Genomic DNA, 26721 nt, shown 5'->3' on the forward strand with positions numbered 1-26721 from the left:
GTCCCAGCTTCTCTGGAGGCTGAGGCAGGGGAATGGCACGAACCCGGGAGGTGAAGCTTGCAGTGAGCAGAGATTGTGCCACTGCACTCCAACCTGGGCACAGAGCAAGAAACTCCGTCTCAAAAAAAAAAAAAAAAGAAAAAGAAAAAGAAAAAGAAAAAAAAATTGGTTCATTAATTACCAAAAATATGCCATGCTAGTATGAGATGCTAACAACAGAGTAAAGTGTCCAGAGTATACGGGAACTCTCTTAATTTTTCTGTAACTCTAAAACCGTTCTAAAGGGAAAAGTTTATTTTAAGGTAAAATAATAATAATCATGTCCCAATGCGATTACAAATAAAACAGCTATATTTAAAAAGTGACTAAGACACAGTCTTTGCTCTTGAGGATCTCACAGTCTAGGAACACAGGTACAAAGAGTGTCTACGCAACAGAGAAAGCACGAACATCAAGGTCTGCCCGGGGAACTCAGGGTGGCCAGAACAAAGGCCTTTGGCCACAGCATGTGTGGTAAGCTCAGAAGAGGACTATCTCAGCTATGATTTGATGTTTCCCGGTTGCTAAGGGGAGTCACTAGTTTTATTTCATCCCACTGATGAAATTCCTCTTAAATTCTCCAACTCCATTAGCAAATCCCTTGTCCAAATCCTGGTGATTTCATTGTTGGACTAGTATCATGTTCTTTTTTCCTGGCTTCCTAGTTTGTCTCTACTCCATTAGGACAATATGGCTAAGTATCTTTTCATATTCACCATGCTTATTTCTATTCTCCTACAACCCAAAGATGGACCTTCACCCTCTATAATGTTAAGTGTCTCATTATTAGTTTCAGATATCTACCAGGTAGGCCTAATCTACCTGTCCACTCTTACCTTTACCTGTACCTTCAATTCCCACCCTCCTACTCAGCTCCTCTTCACCATCTCAGCCCTCACTCATGCACGCACTGCTATCTCTGACACACACAAAAACCAGACACTTCCTCCATTTTTATATTAGCTCTTCCATCTTTCCATTTCAATATGTAGTTCCATCTCCTTCCTTAGTGTTCCCTGATGAATCCCATTCATCTTTCACATTACAAACACAATTCCAGACATATCTTCAAAAACGTACACAAGCTATACTGTAGTTATATATTTAAAACAATTATCTGTCTAGATCTCATCCCCGAAGTCCAACCCACCCCCTTTACTCCCAGAGTAATACATTGTTCTTCAAGCACAGAAACAATATCTATTATGCCTAGACCATCCTGTAGTCTATTTAGAAGCACACAAGATAATACTGACTTTAGGCACTAGTAAGTACGAAGTACAATTAACAAAGATTAATATCTCCTCAGCGCCAAAAGTAGGCCAGATGGAAAATGCCACCAACATTAAAATCTGTGTGATACAGAGAATTATTTCTTATAAATTTATCTATTTAAAGGAAGACTATTTAACACGTCTTTGAAAGGCTATATAGGCAGTTAAACAGAAATGTATGGTGGTTTTGTTCCTTATTTCACTGACATGCCAGTCATTAATGTATTCTGATCAATGAAGTTATCCATGTTTATAACTCATAAATCAATATTTTCCTTTGAGAAAATACAAAATCAATGTAGACAAATAATACACATATATAAATATTTGATTCTATTTATTTCTTTGGCAAAAGAGAAAAATAAAAATCCCACAAGCAACTAAACGAAGGTTTTCAGCTCACAAGTTGGCATGTATTTTATGATGACAGATTGTTGCAACTGATCAAGGTCATAGATGGAGCCAGCCTTATGTGGCCAATTCCTACAGACAACCATGACAAAATCCACAGAGTGACCTTGAAAGGTATCTTTGGATGTGCTGCTTGGATGAAGGCTTTTCCCACTGCTAACTGGAGTAACTCATAGCACAGGCAGCACACAGGTGTTGCATCAACAGTTTCATTTGCTGTGTACCCTCAGCTTTTCATGGAGATTTTGTGTTGATTGAAAGCAATAGCCCAAGAACTTAGGGTCCAAAAATGCTGTCACCATTTAAGGCCATGTACACGTGCACCTCCTCCCCAACACACACATACTCTCTCTCTCTCTCTCTCTCTCTCTCTCTCACACACACACACACACACACACACACACACACACACAGCCTAAGACAATTAGGAAACAAAGCTGCAAAGGCAGTTCCTCAGATCTGGGACATCATTTTAGACTGACAGTCAATTTAAATCGTGCTGGAATCTTTTATAGGTGGTGTGTGTATATTAAAAAAAAAATTTAAAGCTCAAAAAGCCATGGGATGCACTCTACAGGAAACTAGACAATTGACCCGTGAAGACCAGAAGCACAGATGTTTAAAGTACATCAAGTGTGCAGCAAGTTAGCACTCTTCACTTCATGCTTCTGGAACTCTGGATGAAGCAGCACTAAGAACACAAAATCTGTTTGTCTGCTTAGAAAACTACACCAGCAGAATGGACTCCTCAAAGTTCTCAAGGCAATGATTTGAATAACTGGCTGTCCTAGTGTGTACTGGATCACTTCTCCGAGGGAGGGCATCTGTATCTGGCCTACTGGCGTCACATGTCTGGTTGGTTGGGTAAAAGTCGTTCCCATACATGGAAAGAGGTGAATTTCTTCATGAAGTTTAAACTATTTGACCCTCTAAGGATGAGGAAGCATTGCTTCCAGACAGAAAATTCAGCTTATCTCAAATGTTTGCTTCTGGAGCATCTGAGAGGATATGGCCAATGACATGATGAGAACATGTTGTCCCTGTAAAGAACTGCTTCCCAGAACTCTGCAACCCCTGGACTTCACCAGGGAGCTCAGGGTCCATCAAGAGCTTTTCTTTGACTGGGATATTCATTCCGTGTATTCAAGTTGAAGCCACATTGTACTTTTCCAAAGGGTGAAGGAAATTATAGAAATGATTGAAAACACAAAACAAGTGGTGAGGGGATTCTGAGCCTGCACAGAGGCAGGCCAGAGGCGGAGCTGGGGGTGGAGCTCATGGAATTCTGTTACCACCCACAGAAGGAATTGGGGACTAAAGCAATGATTCTTGCCACTTCCCAGAAATTCTCAAACAAGAGCTCTGTCCAAGGAGATAATATCTTCTGAATGTACTGGCAGCCCCAGGAAGAGACAGGAACACCAGCCAATGGGGTCAGACTTAGGAGAAAGAAAGAATGAGGTCTTTCAGGAACCTAGAGTGCAGGGTGATTCGATACTTGAGTTCCGAATGCTGTCAGCTCCAATTGACAAACAGGTAGAGCTCCAAAATTTCATTTCTATATTAGTATTTAGAACTTGGAATGGCCTGTCCAATAGAAACAATGTTAATAGGTGGTGGTTTGGTCTCCAGATCAGTCAAATAGCAGTCTCTCAGCTGCATTATCAGCTGAATAGGCTATTGTGGGCTGGTCTGGGAACCTGACCACAACTTAAAATGTTGTTTCTATGGGAAAACACATTCCACGGCAGGCAACCAGAGGAAAGCTTGGCCACTCAAACCTACCATGCCTCAGCTTAGTAAGCTGCCCAGTGATCTATGAGAACTGAACATCTTAAACTCGGGCAACTCCACACAGTCCTGAGAGGACAGCCAGAGTCAGAGCCATCCCAGCCCAGGCTTGACACCCTTCTGGACCCCCTGCATGAGACCATTAGGACCAACACAGGATATCCACATGTCCATGAATCAGAGACTTAAAACCTGGAGAGTTCTCATCCTCAATGCACCTGACTTATTTTAAAGACCAGAAGATTCCACCCCATCAACCACTATAACATAAAATCAGTATCCTGGACTGGCTCATAGATGGACTTCAGTGAGCGATTTCTAGCACAAGTGGCTTACACGTGAAGCAAGGAAGCAAATCTGTTTTGAATCCTATTTGCTGACTTCAGTCTCATACCAAAATTATTCAAGCATTTCACCTCTCCTAAAACTGGAAATTGCCAGGGTTTTATTTATTTATTTATTTTTTTGCAAGTTTCCTAAATAAAGCAAATTCAGACTTATCTTTACAATCCCAACACCTAACACAATACTTGAATCTTAAAGGTTAGAGTTTCATTTACCACCAAGACAACATAAGTTAACGAGAATTCTGTAAGAGTAGTATTTAATTTATTTTAAAAAGGTGGATATGTTTATAAGAAACTAAGTTTTTAAAAAAAGATCCAGCCTGGGTAACATAGCAAGACCCTATATCTACAAAAAAATTTTAAAATTAGTCAAGATGGTGGCATGCACTTGTAGCTTCCCAGCTACTTGGAAGACTGAGGTGGGAGGATCACTTGAGCCCAGGAGGTTGAGGCTAGAGTGAGCCGCAATCATGCCACTGCACTCCAGCCTGGGTGACAGAGCAAGACCCTGTCTCAAAAAAAAAAAAAAAAAAGAAAGAAAGAAAAGTGTAATTACCAGTAAGAAATCAATATCATTTCATCTACTTTTTTAAATTTTAGAAAATTAAAAGGAAAAAATCAAACACATAACAACAATTACTCATAAGTGGAATACATGGGGTATGAGAGTGAAATTCTTCCATGTTTCAGTTGCATCATTTAGAAACATTTATAGCCACAAAATCTTCAGAGATCTTGCAGCTCAAACCATACTACACGGCAGTCAGCAGGCCATGGATCTTTAAAACATTTCTCTGTCTAGCCCTCCCATCAAAACAGGGACAATATTGTTGCTCAGGAACAAAAGTAAATAAATAAATCACTGACAGATTTTAAGTTTCTACAAAGTCAGAAGAAGTTAGGTAAAAGCATGCAGTTGCTGAGATTATTTCATTGAAATTAACACTTCACAATATTGGCAGTCAAAACCTTCAGTTTTTTTTTTTTTTTAATTTTGCGATTGAAACAAAGTTGTAAGCATTTATTTTTAAACATTTAGATATTTGGAAAATTTTTAATAAAGATAGTCTAATTTAAATTTGAGGGAATTTAACCAGATTAGTACTTTAGTCCATGTGAAGTCATGCAGTGGAATAAAAATAATAATTAGCAACTATTAGATAGCTTTAATTTATAAAATTTACTCTTCCCCCAAACCCTATCAAGAAAATGTATTGGTGTGCTCATTCTCAGACGAGGAAACTGAAAATGTGAGAAGTGAAGTAATTTTTCAAAGGCTACACAATGGAAACATCATAAATCCCTAATTAAAAACCAAAAGACTTTATTAATAAAACATTCCAAGGTTAGTGCTAAAGATTTTTAGATTAGAGATTAAAACGATGTTTCCATAAATACTCCAAAGAGAATGTATTCTCTTTTTTGTGTAAACGAATTTGTACATCATTTTTTGTGCTCTGACTTCTTTTACTAGGTTTGCAAAAGAAATAAGACAGTGCTTGGGAAGCGCATTAGAAAAGGAAAACAATGTAAACAGAACACATTTTAGGAACATTCACTCCTATAGACTGGCACTTCTGTTTCCTAAATAGTTTCTGCATTTCCCAGTAGAGAATGAGTATTCTGTCCTGCACCCTCCAGTAAAAACATTAGTCAGCTCTTAACATGCTCAATGTTTGAGCAAGTGGGTGTATAGGGAGCACAAGAAAGATTCAACATGTGGATAATTCAAAACCTACTCAGAGCTGGCATTGGAATGTGTTAGTACACACACTTCAACATGGGTGTAGCTTGTCTTTTGAAAAGTAGCTCTAAGCAAAACCATCAGGACACGCAGGCAACTGTCTGACCCAGCTTAGGAAGACAATGAGCTGCTCGAAGGCCTGGGTGATCCAATGATCTTCTAAAAAAAACCCTCCAATTTCACGTCTCTGTGACTTAATTCAGAGGCTGCTGGGATGTTGTCCATTACACAAAGTGGTGACTCTCCTCATTCCAATGGCCAGCACAGTTCTTCTCTGAAATCCAACCCAAAAGATTTCCCTCTCAGTGTGAGTGATGCCAGCACTGTCCTCTCAGCACCCTTCCAGCTCCAGAGAAGATGTGACAGTATTTGTGTTTCAAGCTATAACTAAGCAGAGCAGGTGCTAAATGCCAGCACAAAGCTTCAACATGACAACTTCTGAAGTGGTGATGATGATGTCAAAACAGAGAGAAATACATCCATCTTGAATACCTAAAGGGCTTCCAAATCTCTGTAGCAGCACCCACTGACTAAAAATCAGTTCCAAAAGCCTGTCATTTCACCCAGAAGTTTTCTATCAGGTAGGAATACACAAGGCCTTAGAGAATGATGGACATGTTTCACTGACATGAAACACACGGAGGATGTGCCTGGCACACATGTACATGCACATGCACCATTTCCCACAAACAGTTGGGGAGGAGCTCCTGGGGCAGCTCTCGTCCCTACCTTCCTTTCCCCGAAGGGGACTGGGCATACCAGTAATTTTCAGAATCTTTCATTTGAATCACTAAGACTGTACTTGTTCCAATTTCTTGGGGGGGGTGGGGGAAGCATTCCTGAGAAAGCAATGCCGAAATGAAGGTACAAAAATTCACGTCTGAATGTTAAAATCTCTGCAAATATCTTCTTCCCCCCACCCCATAGTCCAAAATCTTACCAACTTTTCATAAGGTTCTTGCCTGAAATTCCTTACTTTAAAACAAAAACACATTGAGTGCTTCTATCTCGACACTCACAAAAGATCATGGGATAAATGAACCTTTGCAGAATTATTTTCTTCCCTGTCAGCCCTTTCAAACGCCAGGTTCCTTCTGTGTGAATTTTCCACAATTTCATAGCTCATAATACCCAATCCTTACTCTTAGATATTAAATAATTTTTCTACAACGAAGTCGCAGATAAGAAAATCAGATCCAGCATATTGCAAACATTACTGGCTGTGAAGTGTTGAGCCTAAGTTCAAAACTAGGAGTAAAACTTTACAGCATTAGTACGTCAATAGGAAATGACAGAATTTGAATATCCCCATTCTGCCACCCTAATAAATAGATCTAGAAAATGATTATCAATGGCTGCTAATAACACAAAAAGAGAGACTGGTAGTAATGATGTCCCTCCTAATGGAAGGACACATACCACTTATAAAGTCTTCCTGACAAAAAGTTAATTGAGTTTAATAAAGCATTTAGCTCTAACTAGCAATTCACAACACACACAGGGGATTGAGAAACATGGTAAGACCATCCCACTGGCATGCAATCATCACTGGACTGCAAGAAACTCTCCAACAGTGAAAGCCATGCGTGGTCCAAGAACTGGCCAGCGCTGGTCTACAAACTAGACATTACTAGTCTATAATGAGATAAGGAGCTTAAGCTAGAATCTAAACCATCTCACTGCTTCCTTCGTTGAGGAAGTCTCCCTAGGAATAAAATATAAGCTGAACTAAATAGTGTGCTTAGTGACATACTTTGGATTTACACCCTGGTTTCTCATCTCATCATGGACCAGAAACAGGAGTTTGTGGACGGGCATCTTAAGAAGCACTGCTATAGAGGACAGGAACCTATTTTTTCAATACATAAATTATAAGGAAAAACTGACAGGGGGACAATCTATATATTCAAAAATATTTAAGACAGATCAACCAGTTGCAAAATATGGACTTTTTTGGATCCTGATTTGAATAAACTGCAAAAAAACAAATAAAATTTATAACTCAATTAGGACATTTTAAATATTCGCTGAATATTTGATAATATTAGAAATTGGTGTTCACGGTAAACAGACTAATATTACTGTGTTTATGTTTCTTAAACAGCCCTTACCTTTTAGGACACACATTGAAATATTTAAAAGTAAAATGATTTTTCAGGGATTTACTTCAAAATAAATGCAATGAGGGAGAGAAGTAGATAAAACAAGATTGACCATTAATTGATAAATGCTGAAGCTGGATCATCATTGTATCCTTCTCGCTAGTTTTGCATCTATTTGAAATTATCCACATCTGTGTTAAATAAAATTCTTTTTCAAAAACACAGACTTGCAGGAGCACCTGGCCTAGTCCATCCTGATATCCAGTCTCCTACATGCTGTCATGACACACTTTTGTTTTCTGTTTTCATTCACTTGAAGAACCACCTTTATCTGTTACGCAGCTCAACATTCCTGAGAGGGAGGGGACCTCCATTAAGAGACAATAACAGTCCAATCCCAACATGTGTGCCATGTTAAATCAGTGGCAAGAACTAACCAAAGTGTTTCTACTAAGTGGCCAGCTACTAAATAAGGTTGCAGTTCACTACATGGGGAATCCAAGAACAAATTACTTCACTACACCTGTGCAAACAATTAACATATTGGTTCAGGGGATAGATCCCCTTGGGCATCACAGGTCCTTTTTGACATGACCCATTTTCATAAAGACATTTTGTTTTGATGACAAACATAAACCCATCAGTTAACAAAAGATGTGTTTTGGGGGAGGGGGTTTGTTTGTATCAGGTTCATAAAAAGGTTAAATTTGCATTTTTCTGTGCGTAAGTGGAAGAATTCTTATGGTCCTGGGAAATATGAAATGATGGGAGGAAATCAGTCAGCAAAGAATCCTGGTACGTCTTCTGACCTTTCAATGTGTGAGAATGTGTGTCAAACAACCTATTTTCAAGGAAGGTCTCAAATGCAAATGAGCAGATGAGTCAGTCTGCAGTCAAATTAGACCCTGCTGTCTTCTGTCAAAGTTCAATAATGTCTGGATTAAGTTAGAACTGCTTACAAGCAAAAAGAGAAAAAGTGGTTCGCCTATCTTTGTAAAATACCTGAAAGGTTTTCAAAACTTTAAAAGGAAAAGTTTATTTTATTTGAGGTTTATTTTTTTCCCAGGAAGTTGGTAGAGCACAGAAAGTATCTGGTATTTATTTGTTTGATTTTATCTTCTTACTTTTTTTTAATAAACTTTCTGTTGGTGATGGTGTTATTTACCCCAAGGGGATGACAGACATTAAGTAATTTGAACATTTTCAATGGCAAATAGAAAAATAACTATTATCTGTTTAAATCGTTCCTTATTTAAAACACTCTACTCTTATTTTTACAGGCTGTGAATGAATACGAAGCAACCGCCACTTCTTAGAGTTTACTGCCAATCAGTTAACCAGAGCTGGCATGGAGGGTGCAGCGTATAGGAACTCTACGAAAGCTATGCCTAAATTAAGATAATGTATGTTTTGTTCCACTCTCACGGATGCTCGATAGTTTCAGATCACTCTGAAAGTCAACTCTCATTAAAATCAAAATGAAAATCATTAAAAGAAAATTTACAAATAAAAAGATTTTCAATTCCTCAAGAGAAAGAGGACACAGAAGAAGAAGAATGAATAAGAATCTCTTTGTAGTAAATGAGCATTATGTTGCTGCATGGCATGAAGTCAAAGGAAGGGAACGCTCAATTAGAAAGTGGCTCTTCTCAGGGGCTGCCAATCTGAGTCAGCCTGTCCTCAATCGTGCATGCAAGGCCTGCCCACAAAGCACCCAGAGAGGACAGTGATAACAGAGTGGGTGGAGGGAATACTGATGCTGTGGAAAAGGGAGCTTTCTCCCTGGGAGTGCAGATGTGTTGTGTTTACCCATCCAGCATCCCTTCCCCTTCTCTGCTAACCAAACTCTTCTTTCCTAAGCCCATTCCACACGGTTCAGGCAGGACTAACACATGGCTCGGTCCTGACCAGCTGGAGCACCCTATTTCTTTGGTGACAATGAAGGGCGTGTGACTGGGGCAATGCCGGAGTTCTCCGTGAGATCTGATATGCAGAATCCGGAAAAGAGGGTTTATCTCTTTACCTCTGAGATTGTAGGTTGAAAGGCAGTGTGGCTAAGAATTGCGGGTGGATATCTGGGCTACCCATTTATAACCAAATCCTTACTCCAACAGAGGCAATTAAAGCACATTTCAAGAATGGCCCACCACCTTGCCATGAAACAATTCTAATTCCCAGGGTATCTCTGCACTGCTGCCAAAGAGAATGGTTTTCAACCCAGTCCTTCCATTTACTAAAATTTAAATTCTTTTCACAACATCTCTTTAAAAAAAAAAAAATGTATTAATCAGGAAAGAGGCAAGGCCTATTTGACAGATCTGCCAGTTAAAAACTGCAAACTTTTTTGGAAGAGTTGAGGGGGTGCATGTTCGTAAGGAATAATATTTAGTAAGTTTGTTTCCCAATGAAGACAACGCAATTTAGGGAAAGAGAAAATTTAAAAATAAAAACTTATCTCCAAACTGCCTTTAAGTATAACCAGATCTCCACAGATGTAGTAAGTTTCCATTAAAATTATACTTTTGAATATTTTAAAGTTCAGGTTTGCCTCCTGTTTCTGAATATAATCATTTCTATGATGAGAAAGTGGAGACTGTGGTATCCAGATAGGAATGATTATCTAAATTTTTGCTTTAGCCATAATAAATAGCCTGTTTGACTCTCTGCCTCATTTTCCTTATCTGTCACAGCATTATAATTATTTGCATCATCATAGCTAAACATGTCAGGCACAGTACTGAGAACTTGAAATGAACCATCCCATTAAATCTTAAGACAATAGAGAAAGATGAGTAATTTAATCACATTTACAAGTGAAGAAACTGAGGCCCAGAGAGGTCAAATCACTCGTATGAGGTTTCCTCCTGGTAGGTGGTGGAGACAGGATTTGACCCAAAGCCTGTCTATTTCCACACTTCCAAACCTCCCTGAAAGTGTGGCCAATGGTTACTAGCAATCATTGAAAATGACTCCTTGGTCCTTTAAAATATGGTCCCACAATCAATACCAGTCTACCCCACTACCCACCACCAGGCTCAAATAGGAAATAGTGTGAGGTAATTATAACACATACCCCAGCCACTAGCTCTGGGTTTTTATGACCAAACTGTCAAACATTCCTAGCCAACTCTTCAGGAAATGTTCAGGCACTTTCTCAGATTCCAGCTACAACATCGACTATGTGGCCCTAGGGAGTACGGAGCTCACAGGGTGGTAATGGGATATAAAATTTGCAAACTTGAGGTCAGTGGCCTCAATTCTGGGGTGTGAAGCAGCAGCAGTCCATGAAAGATTAAAAAACTATTTGTCAACTTAAAGGCTGCACATCAAGTCCTTCACTGAAAAGCACTTGCCCACATCTCCTCAAACATTAACCCCGTCGGTAAAGGGAGAGAAAGATACTCCAAAGGGCAGTTCTGCCTAGAATCATTGGGAAAAAAGGTAATAATATCAACAAGCCCAAGACAGGGTGTTCATTCTGAAAATGAAGCATTGGGTCCTATTCAAACACAGCTAATGCTCAAAATATAGGTGTCGCTAGGAGTAGGCAGATGTTTTACAATATTATTAGGGGAGATGATATGGAAGAAAACACAAGAATTCGAGAATTTTTTTCTTCTTTAGCGCGTTTATTACATGAACTCTTAATGTATAGTTTGGATAACTGAGCCAGCAAGTTATACAACAAGAGACCAAGCTTAGTCACAGACCCAGAACTGCCTTAGTTGATCTCAGGTCATTTGACTCTGACTGCCAATTCGAAGTGTGAGTATGTGTGTGGTGGAGGGTTTTGGGGAGGAGTCATGCTTCAGACTGCCAGAGAAGACTACTTCTCTTTTTCCAACCACCTGACTGATACCCTCATTGACAACTACCTCCCTCAAAACGTCCCACCCCACCCAATCCCTTCTAACGTGGAGGTTCCCACTGACAGCAGGTTAGTACTGAGAATTTAAAACTCTGCTACAGCATCACCGCTTCAGGGTTGACCACTGAGACTAACCACACTGCCTAAGGTCAAATAAACGAGAGAAAGAAAAACATCCATGCCCACAGGATTGATAAGGTTTGGTTATTTCACGCACGGCGGAGAAACTGCAGATACCAGTCAACCTCTTGAGGGTAGGAACACAAAGAGGCCCAATCTATTACCCAACCACACACGTCTTAGGCCAGCTTTCGCCACCACGTGACTCAGGTTCCACACCTACGAACCGGAGAGGAAAATAAGCACCTTGAGCACTTGTTCCTGGACCTTCTCTGGGCCTCAGTTTCAGCATTTATACATTTCTAAAATCTGTCCTACTATAACTAATTTGTAATATGAATTTTTATAAAGATGGATGGTCTGGCTATGGAAGAAGATATGAGCCATAATTTCAATGGCAAAAACAAAAACATTTAAAAATAAGAAGGTCTTTTAAAAGTTATTCATCAAAGGCACGAACCTATTAGAGTCTGATTCCACAATCTTACAAATGAGCACTGAGCGAACAGGGGAAACGATACACAATAAGCCGTTATTTACAGGAAGAGGAATGCATCAAACTTGACACAGTCCCATATACAGAGGTGCATACCAGACAATGGATTAATCTGCGTTTCCACTGCATTCCTCTGCATGTTTTCATAGGCATCTTTTCTGGCATCCAAGTGTCTTTCTTTTATGCCCTGACTCTTCTCCATAAGCTCTCTGTCCCCTAAAGAGGCTGATGAAGACCACAGGTCGCCTGGTCCCAGTGCTGCCGGGAGTGAAGCGGTTGTCATCAGTATCTTTCAAAACCCAGCGTCTGCTGTGTCCAGCCGAGGTCCACTGGGTGGCAACACTCTTCACTCCAGACCTTCTCCCAGCTCTCTCCTCCTGCCTCCCTCAGGCTTTCTCCTTCCCTCCCCTAACAAAAACCTTAACCCTGGTTTTCTTTTTGAACACCCCAAAATTCCCAGGTAAAAATTTTGTATTTTACATAGACCTTGTTTACTTTTCGTAAGGTTTTAACTCTCATTTGATATTCCTATTCACCCTATTTTATTTGCAGCACAGCTTATGAAATTACTTACAAAAAAGATGAGACAATGACGATGAAGAAAAAGAAGAAAAGGAAAAGATGGCAACAAAGAAGGAGAAACAGAAACTGAAAAGGAAGAAGAAACAAACAACAAAAAACACACAAAATGAAACCCTGCCTCTGGAATACATTGCCTTTATTAATAAAGATATTACCATACTTCAGTTCGAGGCCATGAAACTTGACAGCAGACAATGTGTCTGTAGGGCAGACATAAATCCCGTCTCCCAACACCAACATCATAAAATGGTTGTACTATATTTGGAATTAGATGTGTTTGGATACTTATATTTGAATGTAAGTATGACTGATGGTCTAGGAATTCATAACCCTTCAAAATGTTGAACCAAACCACTTGTTTAAAGGAGCAGTTCTCCCACTCTGAGCCTGCTTGCTGTCTGGAATACATCTCCGGCTGGGAATGGTGGAGATAGGGATTTTTGCTTTCTCTCTTCCGCTCTAGGGGAGCTGAATAAATAGAGTCAGTGATAACTGCAACCAAAAAAAGTCACTTAAGTTGAAAAAGCAGTAGTCACAAGAAATTTAAAACTAGGATTTGATATAGGATAAGACACCCACAATGCAAACTTGACTATATTCCCAATCCAATTTTATTCTGTTGACAATGTGGCTACTCCATTTATAACAAAAATAATAATACAGTTCAGCTCATTACAACACCAATTCTATTAGCAATTGCAACCTATTTTTGCTTATTAGTTATAACCCCTAATTTAAAAAAATTGAGGTAGATTATACCAACAGATACATATATTTGAGGCTATAAATAGAAACTGAAAATAAAATTTCATACAGAAGAAAGTTAAAACATACCAAAGTTAATAAATTAGAGTGACTGCACATTAAATTTATTTTATGTATAATCTTAAAAGCTGATTTTCTTAAAAGCTAATGGAAAAAGGTTAGATGTTTTGAAATTCTCATATTTGAATAAAACAAAACATACTGGTTCATTAGGAACTTTAATCTTATTCCTGACAGTTGTGAGTTCTTTAAATGCAGAACTGTGGACAAACTAAGAACAATGCCCTAACATTAATCTAACAGAATATGCAAACGCAATTATTTATGGAGCTTTTTCATTCTGAAGTTACAGCAGCAAAATACAAGGAGGCATCCCCAGTAGGGAACTAAGCCGATCGAACTTGACCAAGTTAGAATTAAAACTTAAAGCATCTGATTAGCCTTCTCAAAGATCTATTGCCCTACAGTGGTAGCTGGTCTCCAAAGATGGCTCCACTTCCTCCCTTCCCGGCAGACGTGTGCTGCTCCTCACATTCAAAGGTAGGTCTTAATAGTCAGTCCACACCCTTGAATCTGGGTGAGGCCTATGACTTGGATGGAATTCCAGGTCATGCAATTCCAGGCTAAGTTTGAAGAAAGTCTGGTAGTTCCCACTTTTGTGCTCTTGAGAGATCCTGAGCTGCCATGGAAAAAGTCTGGCTATGGTGGAAAGACCATGTAGAGAGGCCATGTATAGAAAGGGGACAAGCTGAGACTACATAAAGGGGAATCAAGGAATCCAGCCAATGTCAAGGACATATGAGCCCACGTGACCCCAGCCAGCCAGCCCCCAGCCCTTCGAGTTAGCCTGCGGTCAATATGTGGGATTAACACATGTGACCAGGGTCAGGAGGCTGCTGTTCAAGATCCAGCCCCAACAGACACTCACTCTGAGCAAGGCCTAGTCGCTGCATCTGGGGCTCAGTCTCCCCGTTTGAAAAAAACACATTCAATGGCTCCATCCCGGGGGCAGGTTCAGGCAAGTGACTGCATGAGAGAGAGGGCTTTAAAACTTGGAAAGCCCCCAGCACAGCCAGACAAGTGGCTCTTTGCTTTCTTTATTCCCCACCTCAGTGGGTCCATTTAGATAAACCACACCCAAGTAAACAGGGCTGCAGGCGCCAGGGCCTGGTCACAGAACCAGATGCATATGTGAAGAAGTCATACTGCCTGTTCCAGCCCAACTGACATTGTGGGGCGCAGAGACAAGATTCCCCACTGTGTCCTGTCTAAATTCCTGAGCCACAGAATCATGAGAAATAATAAAATTGTTGTTTTAAGCCACTAAGTCTGGGGCAATTTGTTACGTAGCAATAAAATAACCCAAACACTCACAAATGAAAATACTTTGTTTCATGGTAGTAGAGGGCCTAGGCCTGATCTCATTTCCCTTTATTCTCTCTTTATGGTGCTACAATGATTTTGTATATGGTAAGTTTGAATATATATGGAGGTGGGAGCATTCTAGGTCCTCCTCCCCTTTGTCTTTCCCAACCAACTAGTCAAGTACTGTCTGCATTAATTCTGCAACCACCTGAGCCTCTTCTTTCTTCACCCCTTTCACTGAATTTGCTCAGCCCATCACGGACTCTCACTGTGACTCCTATATTAGCCTCCCAAATCCAAATCTTCCTGTCTTTAGTTTCTCTCCTCTCTATCTCTTTCTCTCCTCTCTATCTCTTTCTCTCCTCTCTATCTGATCATGTTCCTATCTTAGAATCCTTTACTAGCTCCCCGTCCTTGCCTTTCACAACCATCAGTGATGTTTATGTTTCCACTAGTCCCTCACCTTTCCCTAACAATGTCGCTACCTATGTATGAGCTCACAAGATCGCTCAAGGTTACGAACTGCACAGCTCCAGGGGGCACTCGTTTCACAGACTACACTACAAACCATGTCACATGGAACCACGCCGTGCCAACCCTGCCCAACTGCAGTCAATGTCCTAAGACCACAGACACTTCATATCCCTTTCCCTTGATGTATTTTTCACTCATCTTTCCTTTATTTCTCAGCTATACTTACTCCAAGCTCTAGTTTATATAGTTAACCATACCCAGTCAATCAGTTCATCAAAATTGCTGAGTTCAACCATCAAAAACTATTCTATTGAACACATGTCACATACCTAGTTCCTAGATGTTCCTAGAGATAAATAAAACAAGCAAGATCTCTGCCTTCAGCGAGTTCTCACTCCTAGTACAGAGTCACTTTTTATCATGTAGATCAGAGGTTGTTAAACTTTTTCTGTAAAGGACCAAAAAGCAAATGTTTCAGTTTTGTGGGCCATACTGTCTCTGTTGCAACTACTCTACTCTACTGCTGTAGGGAGAAAGCAGCCATACATAATAAGTAAATAAACAGGCATGGATTTGTTTCAATAAAACTCTGTTTTCCAAAAAAGTGAGCTTGTTGACCACTGATTTTTTTTTTTTTTTTTTTTTAGACAGGATCTTGCTCTGTGGCCCAGGCTAGAGTGCAGTGGCATGATCATAGCTCACTGCAGCCTCAACTCCCTGGGCTCAAGCAATCCTCCTGTCTCAGTCTCCCAAGCACTGGGACTACAGGAATAAGTCACCATGCCCAGCCCTAATAGACTTTCACTGTAAAGTCACTTCTGATCAATCCCATTCCCACAATGATGCTTCCCTTGGGTTGTAACAGCATCTGCCTTCAATAAATATTGAGTCTTTCCACATAGCAATGGTGGGAGAAGATTCTTGGGAAATGAAGGTATAAAGGGCATGGGAAAAAAAATGTACCATCTACAAGATTTATTGTAACTGAAAAGCAGTAAAATATTAAGATTAAGAGCTCCAGCTATGAAGCTAGATTTCCCAACTCTACCACTTACTAGTTTATGTCCCTGGAGTAATTACTGAAACTCTGCATCCCTTGCTTCTTCATCTGTTAAATGAATAAATAAGCTTAATCTTCCTCATAAAGGACTTAGGTTTTAAGGGAATTAGTATTTGCAAAGTACAATCGTAAGTGATACCTCAGAGCTTTTTTTTTTTTTTTTTTTTACCATTATGGTTGCAATTTAATGTAAAAAATTGGGCTGAGCTTACAGGCAACCAAGGTAAAAAATGAAAAAGAAACAACTAAATAACTCGTATGACTGGTCACGATTTAAGACACATACCAATTTCCACTGGAAAGAGAAATACTTCTTGCAACCCTATTCAGAGAGAAATTTCTCTCGGGGGACATGACAGCAAGAGGGTTCTGAACAACATAAGGAGCAATGCCTCCAGCTCAGAAGCCCAGATGACGCCCAGCAGGCTGCCTGCAATGGTTACCTACCACCCTCATACAAGTCAAGGTCTAATATTAAAATATAATACACACGCTATACAAAGTCCCATTGGCTCTAACATCCTATGATTCTTTCTGTTTTATTAATGCCTTTGCAGAAAGTTTCTTGTTGGACTAAATAATACTATGTGATTAACCATACTTAGGATTTGTGAACTAGCATGAAAGAATATTAGGAATTTTAAGTGGAATTTTACCAATGTCTTGGGCCTGCATTTTTGTCCGGTGGAATGAAAAACCAAAACCATAACTAAAATTAATGGAGAAAGAAAAGTTAACATTCAGTTTTGTCTTTAGAACTTAACCTCTGCATACCTTGGCTCTCATATCTGTGAAGGGAAGCTTATGAAAGCACCCAGCTTGTAGAGTGGCTGTGAGGATTCAATGAATTATATCATATGCAAAACAGTAAGAACAGTGCTTAGCATATAGAAGTTATCTAAATGTTTCCTACCATGGCTGCAATTGGTACTATGTATTTGCTTAGACTTAATACCAGACCCCCTTTCCAAGGATGCTACCCTTCTGTGCACTTATGGTTCCTGAAGTACTCCCAGGATCATGGGGTATATGTCTCTGGCCTTCCACAGAACTAAACTCTAGCTGGCATTCAATCAGGCCTTCTTGAATTAATGAACTTTTTGAAACCCCACTTAATGATACGTTAGTGGTAAAATGCTTATCATAGGATTCTTGACTTTGATGGTTTAACAATCTAACAAGAAAATCGACTTGAACATCACGAGACACTAAACTGTCATGCGCCTGAGTTAGGCCACAGAACTCAGGCCTGATACATTATTGATGTCGGTTCCTTCAAAGAATCTCATGGGAAAAAAATTCTAAGTTGCTTAAGCAGGCCCATTTGCTGGGTTCGCATTTAAAAACAAAGAAATTGTTAAAAGAATGTATTTCTCTTTCAAGAAAACATTTTTAAAATCTTATTTTCACATTGAAAATAAAGCTAAAACTCCCAAAGTGGTTAGGCTGATTGTCTGGCTTATTGGAAGAAAACCAACAAACTAGTACATGAATACTGTAATAATTTTTTAGTATTTTGCTTGATTAGAGTCATCAGTATAATACTATAATTTTTAAAGTATGTGCTCCACAAAACAATAAAGGAACATTTTAATATTCTTTAAAATTCCAAATAAAGCTGAAGGGAAGTCTGTACTCCATTTCCATCAGCTGTCATCTCATTTCACCATAGGCTGATGTATGTTTTAATTAATTTGTATTACCAACTTACACATTTTTATAAACAACCTCTATGTCTTCAATGTTACAAAATGAGTCCCGTAAATAAAGAGTTTGTCTCTACCTTCTTGTTTCATGTGTGGAATTGCTGAAATCTTCTATTTAAGAATACTAAATCCTTTTTTTAAAAAAAAAATTGTGTCCCAATATTTTAGTTTAATCTTTTCAATAAATGGAAACTATACCTCTGCAGGAATCTTTTCCCATACTTAATTATTAGCCCATCTGACTTCAGGTGAAGTCTTAAGGTCCCCTTTACAAAGTAAAATGGACTTTATAAAGTCTACAAAACTTTTTCTGTATTCCCTATTACAGTTCTTTATTTTAATAACAGACTTCTACATAATTAATCCCTTGGAGTTTGCCATCACATAATCTACCCTGGGTATGAACTGTTCTATGTGTATTTTTCTGGCAAGAAGACCTCTGGAAAAAAATAAACAAATAAACAAAGACCAAAAGGAATCGCACACATTGACAAATTGTGTCAAATACAACTGGTCTCATGTACCTATCAACCACAGGACAAGGGCAGAATTCTCAATCCATCTTCTCCAAGGTTTGGGAAAGGAGATCTCACTGTGAAGAACGTTTCCCTTTGACAGGAAACAGTAATATTTCCTTACTTGGGAGCTAAAGCGATAAGGCAGTCATAAATAAATGGTGCATAACTACTGCTATTCAAGTACAGTTGGGTTTTTTTTTTTTTTTGGACTGTCTCCCACACTTTTTGCCTAATCACAGTTTAGAATTTAGCTGAGAAAAATTCCTATGAATTGAAATTCAAACAAATAACATTAGGATTGTATTATTTTTCATAAACCCATTTCACATATCAAGCAGTGCCCAAGCAAAAGAAAACTACTATACATGTATTATTTCACACAGTTTTGAAACTTGAACAATTCTCATTTGAAAATAGAAAAAAACACAATTTTTGCAGAGTGGATGGGGACCACACTGATTCCTTTTTTAAAAAGGATTTCCTGTAAAAACAGAAATTGGCAATTTACTCTAAGAAAACACAGCAGAAGCTGGGAAGAAACTCGAGGATGCCTAAATTTCCACTGTGGAACAACTTTCGCTGCCCAGTGGGGAGACAGGAAAAAAAAAAAAAAGGAACACCTGCAACAGGGTGGGAAGAGAGGAAGATAAGCTGGGACTACACATCCAGTGAGCAGAGAATGAGGCCGGTTTCTAATCCAGGAAGAGAGGGAGCTGGCAAGAAAGGAACATATATATGTGTTTTAAGAAGAATAGCAAAGCGGATTTTGTAGTCACCTGCCACATCAGAGAAAACCAAGAAGGCAGTATTTGCTGGAGAGAAGGAACCAGTGCACAGCAGATACTGATGAGTTTAAAGCACCTTTTAACTAGAGGAAAGATTAGTGAGGTGCTGAAAGTTGCTGCCACCAACTGGGCATCAGGCAGACTCGGGGGTTACAAATCACTTTCACTTCATAAACTGTGCATTTCCAATCAGAATGGTAAACAGGTTTCACTATAGTCAAAGAGGTGAGTTTTGAAGCTGGTAATATTTTAACAGACAAAAACAGAAATTTTAAGCAATAACTGGAAAAATGTAGTACATAACTGCTTTTTCTGGTGATTTATACAGCAGGGCACCATTAAAGGATTTATTCATATGAGACTGTAATGGCAATAAGCAGAGGGAATAAATTTAAAATGTTATTCAAATTTTACACGAGAAATGGGGTTTGCTTAAAATCTATGGGAAAGCCTTTGATCCAGCAATTCTATTTTTACTAATTTATACCACATATAAACATGTGTATGTAAACACAGGTATGCAGAAGAAAGTTGGTAATAGCGAAAGACTCAATGTAATCTAAAGAGCCATCACTAGGGAACTGTTTCAGCCACATAATGAGGTTCTATACAACAAGAAAATGGGGTCGGGTGCGGTGGCTCACACCTGTAATCCCAGCACTTTGAGAGGCAGAGGTGGGTGGATCACTTGAGGCCAAGAGTTTGAGACCATCCTGGCCAACATGGCAAAACCCCATCTCTACTAAAAATGCAAAAAATTAGCCAGGCTTGGTGGCATGCACCTATAATCCCAGCTACTCTGGAGGCTGAGGCAGGAGAATCACTTGAGCCCAGAAGGTGGAGGCAGTAAGCCAAGATTGCACCATTACACTCCAGCCTGGGCAACAGAGCAAGACTGTGTCTCAAAAAAAAAAAAAAAGAAAAAGAAAGAAAGAAAATGCACATAGTAGATCCATATGAGTTAATAGATGGATGAATTAAAGATACATAAAAAGTAAAGTTCAGAATATTGCATGTACAGTATATTCCATGTATTAAAAAGGATACACACACACATATGTGTGTATGTATACATATATATTTATGTGTTTATCTGTACATGCATACATATGCCTATAAGATTTATAGAAAAATACCCAAGAAAATGGTCTCTGAAAGATGGCAGGGAAATATTTTTAATTGTATATATTTTTAAATTATTACTTTCACCCCCACCCTGTGTGTGTGTGTGTGTGTGTGTGTGTATAACTTACTATAAAATCTTATAGTTAACATGAGAATTAGGAACACACATAATTACAATTCTATTAATACCCTGTTTTTAGGAAGGCTTTAAAAATAGTTTGCAATAGGATAAGGTCTGTGTTAATGATCAAATACTGTGAGGAGCACGAGAGGTATCTCTCTATAATCACAAACAAATGTAAAACCAGACAGAGAAAGCAGTGAGTAAAAGTGTGGCATCCTGTTAAGCAACAAAGTAAAGCTTAGTTTCTTTTTTCACATTCAGTCTGTGCCTCCCAAGGGAACACCCTAGTTGGTGACAGCCCAGAGAAATGAGACAAATGTCTGACCAGGCCCCACACCTCCCTGAAGATCTTCAGCCACAGAATTAAACCCCCACTTCCTTTATATACAGGAGCAATTCTCTCAGAATAGATATTAAGATAATATTATGTAGGAGAAATGTATTTTTGAAGGAAAAATACTGGACTAAATGAGGCCCTCTTGAGAACATATGAAAATCAGAGCCTCAGTCTACTTACTGAACTTGCCACGTGCCTTGCACACAGGACAATAAACGTCTGCTGTCTGATCAGGGTCAGGCTTACCATGATAAGCAAACTTCCTTCCAACATTATCGGAATTCTGGGTTTCTTTTCCAGAAAGGCCAAGATGGAACCGAATTAATCGTAACTATGTTCTGTGCTATTTTATCACAGCCTAAGTGCTTGGCTCTTACAATCATCGTGCCCCTTCTCCAGACTAGGAGTCAAAAACTGGTCTGGTGAGTTTACTGCACTTTTTCTTCTCGTATCTTCTCATATCTCATATCCACACAAACACAAATTTTACTACATATACATGACTGTAACACCCCATAACAAAAAAAGAGTCAGGGAAATGATCAGCCACGTATCCAAGTGGACACCATCACTTGGTGGCCCAGAGCCACATAATAAAGCTACAGATCCACTCAGGAAAAGAGCATCAGTCAGGATGGTAAGAATTTAATACAAAATCTCCCTATATATACTGTCAGAGTTTACTTAACAGGCTCCTCCAAGAAGATAAAAGGGGTCATTGACAGTCCATCCTGCTGTTTCCATGGAGGCTTTAACTTAAACAATTGCAGACAAATTTCTCTTAAAGGAAATGTATTCCCACTGTCCTTCAACACAGGAAAGTGACAACCCTTAGTCAACCCGCCTAATTTAAATCTTTCTGGCCGAAACATCTATAATAGCGGCATGGGAAGCCAGTGAAATGGTCAACTGAATGTACATAATACAAACACCATTAGTTAAAAATACCTCCTTAAGGCCGGCCACAGCAGCCTTACTGCTGCAGCGAAACGGAGAGCCCCACACAACCCAAAAAAACCAGTTCTCAGAACCACTTGCCCTGTTGTGCTTCCAGTGTAGACATCTAAAGGAAGCACTGCCCGGAAAACCCAATCCGTAATCGTAATAAGCATAATTTACGGAAGAGTCGACTACTCTTGTGATTTATCCTCTGACTCTCATGGGAATCCCTTCCTTTCCTTGCCCCCTTTCAAATACAGCATCTACCAAGATGACCCCAAGGAAAGTACTTTCCTCTAGACACAACCAGAATTGGTATTGCAGGGAAAGGAATGGGCTTCTCCTCTTATCCCACTCGCAACTCCTCCCCTTCTTCCTCAAGGAACCCTTCTCGCCTCCCAAAATCTGCCTCAACAATGGCCCAAGATTCCTTTCAATCCTGTCCTCTCCTTTGGGGCAGAAATCTTTGGGAGTAGGGGCAAGGTAGTTTAACCACGAACGGGGTGGGGACTAAACAACCCTAGCACCTCTAAGGTGCCCCCAGGAGGTCTTGCCAAGGAGTCTTCCACAGGGAGAATCATCCTGCCCGTTGTTCTGCATCTTGAAACTTGGGAGACCCACACCAAAGGAGGGGACCGGTTCCTTTACCCTTTAAGCGCGTCGTGTCCTCCGCCGCCTCTTCTCTTGGCCCGACTGGCTCTGGTTTCCTTCACGTTCCCAGCCTCCAAATTGGTGTCCGCCCCATGACTCGTGTAGGACGCTAAAAGCACGGTAAATCCCAGGAAGATCTCCAGCAGGCCCCCTCGACGCATGATGCCGAGCCGCCGCCGGCTCCCGCCGCCTCCTGCCGCGCCCGGGGCTCGGTCTGCGGCCGCCGCTGCGCCCTGAAGCGCACCGCGCCGCCGGGGTCCCGCTCTCCCGCCGCCCGTCCCCCGGGCCGGGCTCCTCCCGCCTTCTCCAGGCGCTGCTCCCACTTCAGGCGGCCCCTGCCAGCTGCAACACAGAGACAAATCCCCGAGGCGGGGAGACTTTCAGGGCATCGGGATGCTGAAGCCTCGCGGTCCCCATTCCGGAGCCCAACCCGTGCGCCGCCTGCGCGTGGCGCAGTTAATTTGGGTAAGGGAAGACCGTTTGGTCCACAGCTGGCTGGAAAGCCCAGGCCCCCGGCGGCAGCAGCCCCGGCCAATCCCTTGGCCTCCCGGGCCCCGCCAAAAGAGCGCAGCGCAAAGTACCCATGTCCCCAGAGATCCTAAGTCCCGGGCGAGCTCTCTGGGTTTATTTTTTAGTGGCACGAATTGCGCGCGATGCGCGCTATAAACGCCCCACTCCTCAGCCTGCCCTCTCCGCCAGGCTGGAAGCCCGCCGCGCCGTCCCCGCCGACTCCGGGCGCTGCCACCGCCCCCCGAACATCTGACGCGGAGCCCGGCACCAAGAGCCCCGGGCCAGGAAGCCGTCAGGCAGGGGAGGGCCAGCGCCAGCTGTGGACGTTCCGGGACAGCCCCTCACCCCAGTCCCTGTCCCTGCCCTCGGCGCGGCGCGGCGCAAACGCAAAAGCCTCCGTGGCCGCAGCTCCAGCCCGGGTGGCTGCCCGACCCCCGTCGAGACCCAGGCTGCACCCACTGGAGAAGCGGCGGCTCCGACTCCCGAGGAGGCGGCGGCGGCTGCTCCCAGTCGTGGCCGCTACAGCCACTGCTCCGCTCCGCTCGCAGCTGTCCCAGCTGTGGCCGCCTGTCCGCTTGTGGCACCCACTGTCTCTGCCGCGGCTCCCGCGGCCCCCTCCTTTCCCCACCTCTTCAAGTATCGTCCGCGCAGCGGTTTCTCGCGAGAGAAATACTTTTTTAAAAAAAAGAAAGAAAAAGAAAATGACACCCCCTCCTTCATCCCCCTCATCACCACCCCACCCCCCGGCCCCATCCATCCTCCCTTTCCACTCCCCTTTGCCAGCCTCCGCCTCGGCGCGGGGCCTCTCGCTCGCAGGATTAGCGCAGTGGGAGGAGGCAGAGGTGATCAGGTCCTGCCCGGCCTGGGACTTTTTGTCTTGAGGTGGGGAGGAGAGAAATGGGAAGAGGTGGAGTAGCGGTTTTAGCCCGCTCTGCGGCTGGGAGGTCTAGATCCGAGATTAGCCTCTCCCGTGATCGGGGAAGCCCTGCCGCAGCAGAAAGTTGTTCCACCTGCGCCAAGAATGCGCGCTGGAGACGGCTGTCCCGGAGGCCCTGGCCCGAGAGGAGACCAGTCCCCGCTGCCTGCGCCTCCCGGTAGCGCGCTCCCTGCGCCTCTCCCGCCGGACACTCAGCAGACGCAGGAGGCCGGGAGGCTAAGACTGGGTGTGTCGCAGGCCGGGACCGCGGCAGGGGCTGCTGTGCCGACCGAGGAGAGGGCTCTGCCGCTCCCACTTGCCCCGGGTTGTGGAGAGCCCACTCCAGACGCGGCTCTTCTGAGGCTCAATTCAAGCCATCCAGGCCTGAATCCAGGATTCTCTCAGTCGGTGTCCAACCCAGGGGCCTGTAAATGTTGGAACCTAGGATTTAGGATGGGAGCGGTGAAGGGATGGTCCTCTTGCACAGCCCAGATTAAGATTGGGGTTCATCTGGAGTACTCTACTTACACCCTCCCTGTCCCGTCGCCCTCCCACACACACAGCTGCCTCTCCCCAGGGTATGCACGGCACAGTGAATTTAGTGGCTTTGAAAGGTATAGTATTTGTGGCATCCTTATATGGATAATGCCCGATGATGCCTGCACCCTCTAACAGTTTAGGAAGGCCGGAAGTCGCACACTGGGTCCTGGCTGCTGTAACTGGAGACCCCCAGAAAATCCCCTGCAAGCGGCCACCAGCCCACTGTCGAGCCAAAAATAAAAGCTCAGCACAAAGAGGTACCCTGGGAATGTATCCTGTTGAAAGGGATTTTCCTTATTTGTAATCGTTTGTAAAGGGGCCCAGAGAGTAGGGTAGAGAGACCTGAGCAAGTTATTCAACTTCTTTCCAATTATAAGATGGGACTTGTAGTGTCCACCACACAGGGTTATAATGGTGATGATGGACATGCTGAACTGCTATGATACATGAAGATGAAACAGTAAAACTGTGGGAACCATGAGCTGATCTAAAGCCGTAATCCTCTAAGTATGTATGTGATCTACTTTAAGTCTCACCTGCAAAAGGTCTCTTAGCAGATTCATGAATGACAGCCTTGGTCACACACTCCTGGCTGAGTAAAGGAGATCATTCATTCAAGATGTTTTTACTGAGCACGAACTGTGTACCACTTAGTGCATTGTTGAACTACACTTCAACAATTTTTAACAAGGCAGGGTCAACAATTTGAACCCGGCTACTTCAACAATTTAGTGAACAAGGCAAAAATGTGTCTCCCCTCACACATCAGGTAGTCGACAAGGAAAGGCAGACTTGAAACAAATAATGGTCCAATTGTTGAGCGCCAGACAGGATAAGTACTGGGTGCTTGCTTGGAGGATATATAACAAGGGGACTTGACCTAGGCTAGGGCTGATCAGGAAAGGGATCCCTGAGGAAGTGGTATTTAACTTAAGTCTAAAATATAACTAGACTCTACTTAGGATAGCAGTTCTCAACCCTGGCTATGCAGTAAAATAATGAGAGGCTTAAAAAAAAAATTCTGACACCAGGATGGGCGTGGTGGCTCATGCCTGGGAGGCCAAGGCATGTGGATCACTTTAGGCCAGTAGTTCAAGAGCAGCCCAACCAACATCATGAAAACCCGTCTCTTCTAAAAATACAAAAATTAGCCAGGTGTGGTGGTGCATGCCTGTAAATCTTGCTACTCAGGAGGCTGAGGTACTAGAATCGCTTGAACCCAAGAGGTAGAGGTTGCAGTGAACGGAGATTGTGCCACTGCACTACAGCCTGGACACAACAGCCTGGGCACAACAGAGCGAAACTCCACCTCAAAAAAAAAAAAAAAAGAAAAAAAAAAATTCTGACAGCAGGCCCCAACACCCAGAGTTTCTGATTTGAGTAGTCTGTAGTGGATCCTTCATATGGATTTTTTTTTTTTTTTTTTTTTTTTTTTTTGAGACAGAGTCTTGCTCTGTCGCCCAGGCTGGAGCGCAGTGGCCGGATCTCGGCTCACTGCAAGCTCCGCCTCCCGGGTTTACGCCATTCTCCTGCCTCAGCCTCCCGAGTAGCTGGGACTACAGGCGCCCGCCACCTCGCCCGGCTAGTTTTTTTTTGGTATTTTTTAGTAGAGACGGGGTTTCACTGTGTTAGCCAGGATGGTCTCGATCTCCTGACCTCGTGATCCGCCCGTCTCGGCCTCCCAAAGTGCTGGGATTACAGGCCGGCCCTGGGTAGGGAGATGTAAGGAGGGAATTCACACTGGGAAAAGGATCTGAGCAGAGGGACTATGGATCAGAAGAAAGCAGGGCTGTTGGACATCCAGAAAGGCCTTGTCCTGCCCACCAGTTTTCTGGGCTGCTCTGCACCTACAGGGGAATCTGGAAACTGCATGCTTTACTTGTACTCCAGCAGCATGCAAGACTTGCTGTGCCCTCTCTCTCTCTCAGAATCTTACACTCAGTGACATGTTGGACAGCAGCATCCCAACACAAGCCTTTTCTAAGGCTTCTGCCCAGGAAGTAAAGGCCAAATCCAGTGCCCTGCAAGTCCCCTCTTCCAATATTTCTGGACATTTCTATTACTTCTAACTCAAACTACCTTCCAGGGTTTCACCTCAAAGGGAGGGATTTGGATTAAACGCTTTTATCTGG

At 42.1% G+C, this 26721-nt stretch overlaps 1 protein-coding gene across 1 annotated transcript in view; it reads right to left on the minus strand.

Annotated features, from left to right (window-relative positions):
- Positions 1-23728, minus strand: part of FBN1 (fibrillin 1) — a 236831-nt gene extending 213103 nt beyond the window's left edge. Inside the window, exons 1-2 of the mRNA XM_015142182.3 lie at positions 23593-23728; positions 22621-22965 (exon numbers count right to left, since the gene is read on the minus strand). Coding sequence (XP_014997668.1) covers positions 22621-22784 — 164 coding nt within the window. The 5' untranslated portion in view covers positions 22785-22965; positions 23593-23728. The remainder of the gene's footprint in view (positions 1-22620; positions 22966-23592) is intronic.
- Positions 23729-26721: the final 2993 nt, after the last annotated feature.

The sequence above is a fragment of the Macaca mulatta genome, chromosome 7, assembly GCF_049350105.2.
Source record: "Macaca mulatta isolate MMU2019108-1 chromosome 7, T2T-MMU8v2.0, whole genome shotgun sequence".
Classification (NCBI taxonomy): domain Eukaryota; kingdom Metazoa; phylum Chordata; class Mammalia; order Primates; family Cercopithecidae; genus Macaca; species Macaca mulatta.